The sequence below is a fragment of the Bison bison genome, unplaced genomic scaffold (assembly GCF_000754665.1).
Source record: "Bison bison bison isolate TAMUID 2011002044 unplaced genomic scaffold, Bison_UMD1.0 scf7180017864280, whole genome shotgun sequence".
NCBI classification, from domain to species: Eukaryota; Metazoa; Chordata; class Mammalia; order Artiodactyla; family Bovidae; genus Bison; species Bison bison.
Window position 1 is genome coordinate 2,204,824 of NW_011494852.1, and position 11,147 is coordinate 2,215,970.

An 11,147-nucleotide genomic window follows, 5' to 3' on the forward strand; every position below is an offset into this window, starting at 1 on the left:
GCGGTTGGCATTCTTCCTGCAAACAGGCAGCCCCTTGGTGGGCCGACTGCAGCCTCAGGCTCCAGAATGACTCCCTCATTTTTATTTTCTGGTCACCCCCGATGGAAACTCACCAATATTTAAGCCAAATTAGGCCCTTTCCTGCAGAGCTGGCTGGAGAGCGGTCACCAGGGGCCCTGACAGCCAAACAAGAGGAACATTACATCCATCCATTTAACCTGGCCACGGCCACTCAGAGCTGAAGCCGTGGCTCCCCACAGGCTCAGGACAAAGGCAGGACTCGGGCCAGGCTCACTGCCGGGGCTTCAGGTAACTGGCTGCCTCAGCGCTGCTCTCTGTCCTTGGAAAGTGCTGGTCCCACACTGTCACTGACCCCCAAGAATCACAAATGCGCCCCCACTTATACACCTGCTAACCCTGTCCTCCCTTCTTCCCCCTCCTTCAGCTGTAAATCCATCTAGCTGATGCTTCTTTGACGTGCTCCCCCCACCTGCTGCAGGGGCCACTCGATGAGGGAGGCACCTCAGGCCTCCTGGGGGAGTCACGTTCCTACAAAGGGTTGCCCAGGGGCTCAGGGATGGATGCGCTGGTCCCTAGCAGGGCACCCCAAATGGCTATACATTGGCAATCATGCTGATCGTGGATATCTGCTGTTGGGAGACCCATTGGCATCTCAGACTTGGCCAGGATCTGCCTCCCTTTGCAGGAAGGGGCATCAGCATCCACCCACTGCTCAAGTAAGAAGCCAGCATCCCTGACTCTGCTCCCGGTCAGTCCCTGGGTCCTGCTGATGCAGGGAGCCGGCTGGTACCAGCCCATGAGGTCCCAACTCCACATTCACACCTGTAGCTTGGAATCTGCCATGGTAGGAGTATTTATACCACGGAAATCAGCAAACACTACCAACTAGGCTCCTCCCCACCCCCACTCCACCACCCCCGGAGCCAGTGGTTAAACCTTAACCAGCACGCCCACTGCTGACTATTCCTCCTGAAATAGTCTTCACATCTTTCTCCACTTTCTTTAAGATTTTTTTTAAAGGAACATCTTTATTGAATATTACAATACTACTTCTGTTTTATGTTTTTTGGGGTTTGGGGAGTTTGGATGTGAGGCATATGGGATCTTAGCTCCCCAACCAGGAATCAAATCTGCACCCCCTGCATTGGAGGGTGAGATCTTGTGCACTGGACCACCAGCGGGTAAGATCCCTTTTCCTCCATATTCGGCCATCCTCACCTGGGTCCAGGCCTCAGACATCTCCGCCCGGACAATGGCAACATTCGTTGACCAGACTTTCTGCTCTGTTTTCAACTCTTCACCTCAGAATGACCCTTAAATTCACAATAACGCTCAGCTTAAACCCCTTCTAGGCGTCCCCTCAGGGCTTAGGACAGAAGCGAAGGACCTTCTGCCTCTGCCCTCCGCAGCCTTGGTCCTGCCGTTTCTTGACGCCCTTCCATGAAACCTGATGCCATGGTGCAAGGCCACCAAAGTCTGCCAGAGATGCCCTCGTTACCCACGTTTGGACTTAGTTGCTCAGTCACATCTGACTCTGCGACCCCGTAGGCTATAGCCCACCAGGATCCTCTGTCCGTGGAATTCTCCAAGAAAGAATACTGGAGTTGGTTGCCATTTCGTACTTCAGGGGATCTTCCCGACCCAGGATTCGAACCCACATCCCCTGTGTCTCCTGAACTGCAGGCAGGTTCTTTACCCATGGGGCCATTGAGGAAGCCCAGGTGCCAATTAATTGTCACTACCTGAGGGAGACCTCACCTGATGCCCTGGGATTGCTGGCATCCCCCACCACATGCTGCCTACCACATCCTAAATTGCCCCCTCACACATGGAAGGCTGCTGTTCAGTGCCTCACCTCCTCACTAGACTGAAAACTCCATGAGGGCAGAGCCATGACTGTCTCGTTCACAGCCAAGACGCTGTCACCGGTGCCTAAGACACTGCCTGGCACATGCAGTGCTCGGTGTGGGGCGAATGGACAGATGGTGGCCGCCTGTGTGACTGTGACTGTCACAGGTCTCATACTGCAGGGGAGGCAGGGATGGGGGCCGCCAGGGGCCACTGTGGCTTTGCTGGCAAGTGTCATGAACTGGGTTCTTTCTCATCTGCAGCAGCATTCACTCGCTCCTGCTTATCCTTCCAGGCCCAGGTTGAATACGTAAAAGGAAGAAAAAAGCGGGACTTGCTCTAAAGCATGTGCCACATGTGAACTGTGCCTGGATGTGAACACACCCTCCCCACCCAGCGCAGGCCAGAACACACAGCAGAAAGCACACAGGTGCACTCGTGGTGAAACACAGCACAAGACCTACCAACTCCTGCTCTAATCGATGTGCACACGTGGCAGTGCAGCTGCGTATGCATGGCATGTGCACGGGGGCCACACCCCCACCCCCAGACACGATGGAGTCACCCCAGGCTCGGACAGAGGGGAGCCTCAAAGTGGGAGCTGAGGACCCCTCCCCTGAGAACAGGCAGGCACACAGACGATGCTCAGAGACACCCCTCCCCCAACTGGGTGAGGGACAGAGGTGTGGGGGTGGGCAGCAGCACAGCTGTGAGCTTTGCAGACCAGCTAACAGGCTGGCTGGTTGACTGACAGGCAGCTCCGATGCGCCACACTGACAGCTCCAAGGGAATTCACAGCCAAGGCTGAGCCGACAGGGAACTACTCAGCTGAATCGTGGATCCTAATCACAGAGGCGAGGGGATGGAATCACTAAACAAAGCAAGGAGCAGTCAGAGCCGTCAGGTGCCCATCTGCCCAGGACGGGAAGATTTCCGCTTCCCTCCCCCGCAGGCAGGTCCCAGAGTCCCTGCGCTGGTGCAGGAGCTGGGCTCAGGGAAACCCAGGCGCTGCAAAGGTGCCCAGGTGATGGGAGCATCACGAGCCGGGGACCTCCATCCTCTGAGCTCTCTCTGTGCCCAGCACTGTGCATCACTTCATTTACACATTTGCAGACCCACAAGATAGGTATTTTCATCCCCTTTACCAGATGAGGACACTAAAGCTCAGGGAGGTTAAGTCACAAAGCAGTGTTCTCATTTTCTTTTTTTCCTCTTTTTACATATACTGACTTGTGTGTGCATGGTCAGTCATGTCCGACTCTGCGACCCTATGGAGTGCAGCCCGCCAGGCTCCTCTGTCCATGGGATTTTCCAGGCAAGAATACTGAAGTGGGTTGCCATTTCCTCCTCCAGGAATCAAATCGATGTCTCCTGCATTAGCAGGAGGTCTCTTTACCACTGACCACCTGGGAAACCCTTTAAATATACTGAAAGTCTCTCAATCATGTCCAGCTCTCACAACCCCATGCACTGTAGTCCATGGAATTCTTCAGGCCAGAACACTGGAATGGGTAGCCTTTCCCTTCTCCAGGGGAACTTCTCAACCCAAGGATCGAACCCAGGTCTCCCGCATTGCAGGTGGATTCTTTACCAGCTGAGCCACCAGGGAAGCCCAATATACCGACCCTTTGTTAAAAGCTGTGACTCGGGGTGCAGTCTCTCGGTTAAGGGAGAGGAAACACTTGCTCAAGTCTGGGCCAAGGGTCAGGGGTTACTGTGGGACCCCACTGTGAGTTTGGTTGTCTCAGAACAACTTGAAGCTCCCCCATCCAGAGGCTGAGGCCAGAGGACAGGGCCCTGCAGGGCCACCCACCGTCCTGCCTGGGAGCACGTTTGGCCTGACCCCTGCCTTTCCCCAAGGTCCAGGTTCTGACCCCAGAGCCATCCATCTTTGGGTTCCAGCAGCAGCCGGCACCTTTGTCTGGGCCCACCCCCCGTCTCCTGGAGCCCCATTTTCGTGCCCTGGGCCCTGGGGGCAGCAGAGATGGCAGGGCTGTGCGCTGAGGCCCTAGCAGAGAACTTAATGAGTTGAATGTTCCAGTGAACACAAGTGAGAATTTAAGGCCCTTTGGTGAGGCTTCTTCCATCTGAATTCTGTGCCCTCAGTCCAAGCTGCCCTCTAATTGCTGAGAGTGTTTAAACTTCCATTTTGCATCAAATCTGCATATATTAACAACCGGCCCAGAGGAACAGAGCAGCTCACAAGTAGGCAGACAGAGGCCAGAGGGGGTTTGGCAGGGCTTGCCCCTCAAAAGGGCAGAGCCTGAGCTGGTAGGAAGAGTCAGAGGAGGAATGGCCACCATGGGGGCCCAGAGGCAGGCCCAGCCAGGGGCCCCCCCAGGTGGCAGTGGGAGGCAGCCAGCTGAGTGTGTCCTTGCTCTGACCACCCAGACCCCCAAACCCCGCATAGCCTGGGTGGGTGGACAGACCCTCGGCCAGGGCAGCACATGTCTCCATCCAGCCACTTGGCTGGCAGCTGCCACCAGATGCACAGACCCTCCCCAGGCTGCCAGGCTGAGCTGGAGAAGCCCCGCTGGGGGTTGGTGGACTCCAGCCAGAACCCTGGAGAAGCCCAATACCCATCCCCCACTCCAGGGCCAGCTCTCAGTTCAGGCAACATCAGCTTTTCCTCAAGCATTTATTGAGCTCCTGCTGTATGCCAGGCCTGGTGCCAGATGTTGACACAGTCCTTGTCCCAAGAACACAGAGAACTAACACAATCCTTTGTCACTGATTGGGCACCCAATCCTGCAGCATAAGTGTTCCCTCGCCTCCTCTGGGCAGTTCTGGCCAGTGCTCTTAAAGCCCCCTGAAGTCACTCCCCCCTTCCCCCACTATGAGCTTGAATTGTGCCCCACTTCCCGCCAAAGAGGTTGAAGTCTCAACCTCTAGTACCTGTGAAGGTGACCATAATATATATAGGGTCTTTGCTGATGTCATCAAGATGAAGTCATTAGGATGGGCCCTAATTCAGAATGTCCAGGACTTTGGCCACCTGATGCAAACAGCTGACTTGTTGGAAAATACCCTGATGCTGGGAAAAACTAAAGGCAAAAGAAGAAAAGGGCAAAAGAGGATGAGATGGTTGGATGGTATCACTGATTCAATGGACATGAACTTCAGCAAACTGGGAGATAGTGAGGGGCAGAGTCAGACACAATGACTGAGCAACCAAAAAATTCAGAATGGCCAAGGGAGAAGAGACAAGTAGACAGGTACATAAAATAATCATGTGAAGATGGAGACGGGGGACTTCCCTGGTGGTACCACAGTCAAGACTTTGCCTTCCAATGCAGAGGATGTGAGTTCAGTCCCTGGTTGGGGAGATAAGATCCAACATGCCTCCTGGCCAAAAGACCACAACACAGAAGCAATATTGTAACAAATTCAATAAAGACTTACAAAGATAAAAAGATGGAGGCAGAGATTGGATGTAAACTGCTGCAGCCAAGGAGCATCTGGGGCAGCCAGATAGCTAGACAAGGCAAGGAAGGATGCTCCTCTTGAGCATTCAGAGGAAGCAGGGCCCTGCTGACACCTTCATTTCAGACATCTGGCCTCCAGAACTGTGAGAGAATAAATTTTTGTTATTTTTAAACCAGCTAGCCTTGTGATACTCTGTTAGAGCAGCCCTAGGAAATTAATATACCTCCTGTGAGGGTCAAGTTTATATGTCAACTTGACTAGGCTATGGTGCCCAGATAGTTAGTCAGACACCAGTCTAGATGTTACTGGGAGGGAATTTTTTAGATGTGATTACCTGTAGATCAATGGACTTTAAGTGGACTTCCCTAGCGGTCCAGTGGTCAGCAGTCTGCTTGCCAATGCAGGGAATACAGATTTGATCCCTGGTCTGGGAAGATTCCACATGCCATGGAGTGACTAAGTGCCCACACACTGCAATTACTAAAGTCCGTGTGCTCTGGGGCCTGCGTGTAGCAACTGCTGAGCCTGCTTGCTGCAAATACTGAAGCCCATGCACCTACAGCCCATGCTCTAACAAGAGAAGCCACTGCAATGAGAAGCCTGTACAAAGAGTAGCCCCTGCTCACCACAACTAGAGTAAGCCTGAGTGCAGCAACAGAGACCTAGCACAGCACCCCCCAATCCTTCTCATTAATTAAAAAAAGAAAATAGACTTCAAGTAAAGCAGATTACCCTCCATACATGGGTGGGCCTCATCTAATCAGTTGAAGGCCACAGGAGGAAAGAAGGCAGGAATTCTGCCTCCAGACGGCCCTCAGACCTGAGCTGCACCATCAGCTCTTCCGTGGATCTCTAGCCTGTTGGCATGCCCTGCAGATTTCACCCAAACCCCACAATCACAAGAGCCAATTCCTTAAAATAATCCCCCTGCTATATGATATACAAATAATGTGTATATATATATATATATATCTATATATCTCCTATTGGTTGTTTCTCTGGAGGACCCTGATTCAGAAACCTTTCAGATTTCCTGTGGAGTAGAGCCTGGCAGCTCCCTTGGGGTTTCCTCTCTGACCACAGTGGGAAGGCAGTACATGTGCCCTGGTTGCATTTTTTTCCTGCCAGCATCCCAGTTTCACACCTTGTAGCTCATCACCGCTTGTGTGAGGTCCTGCACACTGGCCAGCTGTGCAGCTGCCCCAGAGCAGGGAGGCCTTTCTCCTGGCATGCATGGTAGGTGTCTATTTCTTTCTAATTGGGATGTGGAAACAGCAGAGCAGGTGACGGCACTCATCCCCCAGAGGCAGCTGCCAGGGAACCTGGGGTGCGACCGATGCCTGGAGGCTGATTCTCACACATGAGGGAACCAGGCTGCAGTGGGGGATTTGCCTTCAATGTCCCTTCTGGCTCCCTCCAGCCTGAAACCCCTAGAGTTCCTGGCCAGATGGGCAGCATAAGTGGATGTGTGGGCATGGGGATGTCCACCACGTGGGCTCAGTCACTAGAAGAGCCAGGCTGTGGGAAAGGAGCCAAGGAATCCCAGCTCAGTGCAGAAACCTCTGGGGAATCCAAGGACCACGAGTCTGAAGCTCCCGACAGGGCAGGGTCTTTGAACTTCCACTCGTGTCCTGTGGCCTCTCCAGTTCTCTCCCATCTCTGCCCCACTTTGTGGGTCTGCTCCTTTGGGATGGCCATGCTTTCCCCAAGGTTGCAGTGTTTAGAGTGCCAGGACCCTCTCCCCACTGCCTGTCAGGGCCCAGGGCTAGAATTTGAGCAGCCAGAATAGCAATCACTCTCCTCAAATGACCCACCTGGGGCTAAGGGGTCAGGGGCTCATGAGGCAGCCCTTTCTAAGTACTTGGGTCCTGTTTGGACCCCCATCAGTGTTGCCTGTCTACACAACCTGACTGAAAGACTGGTTTCCAAGCCCTACCCCCAGTGGGTCCTGGGCATCCAGGATTGTGGCTTCTGAATGCAACCCAGCAGGTCTCCCTCTTGTAATTCAGAGAGGAGTGGTGGGCAAGGGACCCTCCCCTCAACAGCCCACATGCTTGAAACCTCCCCTCCCCAGCTCTGCCTCAGGTCCAAGCTGCCTGGCCTAATTATAGGAAACTGGCCTCACACACTCTCACATCAGCCTCTGCCTCCCCTTGGCAGGTAACCAGAAAGCTTTTTCAGCCAGACGCTCAGAAGAAAACCTTCAGCCAATGAAGAGCTCACAGTGTGGAGCGCAGTTGGCAGCCTCAATAACTCACGCCTTGTTTATTCTCACCGATGCTCACTCTTATCGTACTGCATGTGTTTCAACCGCTCTGCGAATGTCCTCTGTCCAGAGAGAGAAAGTGGTTGTTTATTTCTTACTGTATGGGGGGAGAGGGCTCCCTTAAAGGTTGTTAATATTATGCTGAAGGGAGAGGACAGGATACTCAGACACTGAAAGGAGAGTGCATACATGACTGGCCCTGGGGGTTCCTGTCACAGAGTGAAGGCCGGGGACAGGAGATGAGAGGCAGCGTGGTGACACCGGATGGAAGAGAGGGCGGGGCTGTGGCTTTCATCTGCGTTGTACACCTATTTGGGGGCTTGGCAGGTGGTCTTATAGTGAGGCCAAGCCCCCTCCAGGTTCCCCATGGCATGGGTTCCAGGGCCCCTGGTGGCAATACTTTCCTGGTTGTGCAGTAGAGGCACTTCCCTGGCTGGCTCCCCAGAGCTGTCCAGGGTCCTGAAATGCAGTCCTCTGGGGAATGCACAGACCACCGCCCCCCCTCCCCCAAGTCTCAGATGCACAAGACATCTCCTAGCTGTCACATCTTAGAGCTGCAGGTGGTCTTTGTTTCAACCTTTATCTGAGCAGTGCATGTAGAGCTACTTCCTTGATGGAAAAAGTAAGGACACTTAGCCTCTGGCCAATGGGGCCATTTCTGTTACATTCCATTGTTAAGTTTCTTTATTCCAAAGTGACCAAATGGGATGGGCTCACAGTCTTTGCAAACAAGCTGCCATAAGTTTAAGGGTCATGACCATTCAGCTTGTGGCAAACTCAAGCTCCATATAAAATCTGTTATTGGGTTTTCCACAAGGTAATCCTTTTTTTTTTTCAAAGGGGGCAATTTCGGCCAGGTTGGCTTTGTTGGGGAAAAGTGCCCAAGAGGTCAGGAGACTCATGCAGCCCTGGGCTCTGTCAGCAAGAACTTTATTGCCAGCCCGCACTCAGAGCTCTGGCCTGACCAGCCTTGGAAAGCCCTTAGGCTCAGGGCCCTCTTGTGAAGTCTGCACAGATAAAAATGGGTCAGGCCTCACAGTCCACCACCCTCCAGGCTGAGGGAATGGTGCCAGTGGGAGGTCATGGCTGTAGAGGCTGTGACCTCTGCAAGCACATCCTTGTCTCACTTTGCCTGCTGGCAAGATGCCTTCTGTAAGTGGCTTCTCAGCCCCACTCTCGGCCAAATCTGGCATGACTCATTTGCTCCAGAAAAGGAATATAAATAAGCACCATCGCACCCTGACAAGCTGACAGGATTGACAAGCAGAGTAAATTCCCGTATCTGAGACTCTGAGGAGGAGAGGTGATTTAACAGAGCCAGCTGCCGTCACCAGAAGAAAATAATTAAGGAAACCCGGCAGTGTGGAGGAAAACTGAGTGTGCAGAGGGGCCCTTCTGGTGGAGGGATCTGTGATTATCAGCTGCAGGAGGAAACCCGCACGTATCAGCTGGAAATGAGCTTAGGAAGCTCATGCTGGGGACAGGCCGCATGAAGAAAGAGTGCAGCGAGGGTAGGAGGTGGCTAGCCAAGGGAAGGAGGCTGTGGGCTGACGGGGGGATCCTGGTGAGGGGCTTAATTTTAGAGGCTTTTGCCTCAAGGTCAAGCACCCACTGCTCACACCCCACCCTCCTGAGGGGTGCGGTCAGTTCTACATGGAGCTTCCCTCTCTCCATGGAAGAGCCAGGAAGGCCTGTTTCAGAGCTGACCCATGCACACACACACACACACACACACATATAATGCTCATAAGCTGGGAGATGCCCAGAAAGGTGTGGACACTCGGCCCTTTGCCCAGGGAAGGGTCAGTCCCTGGACAAAGAGGTCAAAGAAGAGCACTGTGGCAGATGAAAGATGCAGTGTGACAAGCTGTGCCTTCACTTGCACCTCTTTGGGGTCTTGGGAAAGGTCCTGGCAGGCTCAGGGAATTTAGGTTTCCCAAACCAGAGGTGACCTCACATCCTCCCACTCTCACTTGCTGATGAATGAAGAACTGTGGGCACATCCTCAGACTGAGCAGTATAAGGCCAGGATCATAGCAGGGGCTGAACCTGTAAAACTAGACCTCACAAAGAATCGGCAGAGTCCCTGGGTCAGGGACAGAGAGCCTGGGTGTCCCCTGGCCAGCTGGGCTCCAGACACTGGAACTCTGCGAGTGCACAGGCACAACAGGGGAAGTGTCTCCAGAACAACCCCCCACCCCCACCCCCAAGCAGCAGCCAGAACTCAACCAGGTGTGGCTTAGGCAGTGCCCCATTGTGCCAGCTGGGAGCTGGAGCTCTCCGCTTGTTTAAAGGATCGTTGGTTCTGATTGTGACTGTGGCTTGTGGCAAAGCCTCAGAGAAGCCATGTCCACTCACATGGCACAGGAGCGGGAAGAGCCCAATGCCTCCGTGGCCCGGTAGGGATGGGGAAGAAGGCCAAGACTCCTAAATAGTGCCGCCTCCTTGAAGGAAATCCTCTCATCCTCCCAGGACCTCCCTTCAAATGGGCCAAATCCTCTCTTCTTGGCCAAAGATTTGCCTCTCCAAAGCTTACTTGTCCTGAGTGACCCCAGCCCCAGTGCAGACAAAGCAACTCCTTGGCGGGGGGGGGCAGAGGGGATGATCCAGGGTGTGGCCAGTGATGCACTGATCTCTCTCCATCTCCCCCTTGTCCCCAGTAAGGGCTTGCCTGCAGTCAGTCACTATGTGGGGCTCTCCTCAGCCCTTTGGAGGAAACCAGGGTGGGCGGAATGAGATCAGCTCACCCTAGAGCTCCAGGACCAGCTAGTGGCCCAAATTGCAAAGCAGATGCCGAGGTGAAGGAACTTTCCAGAGCCAGTGGGGAGGCCCCAATCCAAGGGGAATGAGTCCACTCCCAGACCTGTGTGCCAAGTACAGACACAAGTGTGCCATATTCACAGAGCCAGGACATAGAAGATGGATAGATCTTCCTGAAGGGGCCCTTCCGTGTGTCTTAATGACAGTGTGAGGTGGGGGCAGCCTGTGAGGTTCCCAGCTGCTCCATTGAGCAGGTATGTGGGCGGGGCACCTTCTGGACTCTCCAGGTCACACTAGGATGTAGGATGCTCAGAAGTGAACATCAGGTGGGAGCCGATGGGACCAAGTCTTTGCTGCACCCCACTCTCCACATGGGTCAGAGAAGTGGAGGGGCACTTGCACCGTGCCTTGCCTCTCCTCCTGGCCTCCTGAACTGTTTTTTCATCAAGCTCACAACAAGTCCCCTCGAGCCCAGGCGCCCACAGTCAGGAACCTACAGGCAGGTTCCACTGCTTACAGGAGACCACGTGGTACTTCCACTGCCAATACTATCCTCTCTGTTTGCTTTTTAGGAATAAAGTTCAGCATCAGGCCACAGCAGCCGCACAACGTGAGTTCTGAGAGTTTGATAAATCTCAGCATGGGCGGCTTGGGGAAGGTTGGGGAGGCCAGGGAGGAAATTCAGAGCTCACATTAAATCCATTCTTGGAAAGAAAAATGTGTCCTGCCTTTCCCAGGAGCCTTGGGAACAAAGCCGGGGACCTTGGACCCATGAATTTCCCTTTCCCGTGGATGGCGGCTCCCGCCTGTGCTAATAGAAGCGTTA

At 53.8% G+C, this 11,147-nt stretch overlaps 1 protein-coding gene across 1 annotated transcript in view; it reads left to right on the forward strand.

Annotated features, from left to right (window-relative positions):
• CHST8 (carbohydrate (N-acetylgalactosamine 4-0) sulfotransferase 8) overlaps nucleotides 1-11,147 on the forward strand; it is a 74,195-nt gene that overhangs the window by 61,582 nt on the left and 1,466 nt on the right. Inside the window, 1 exon segment of the mRNA XM_010848944.1 lies at nucleotides 10,894-10,931. Within this exon segment, the coding sequence (XP_010847246.1) occupies nucleotides 10,894-10,931 (38 nt within the window).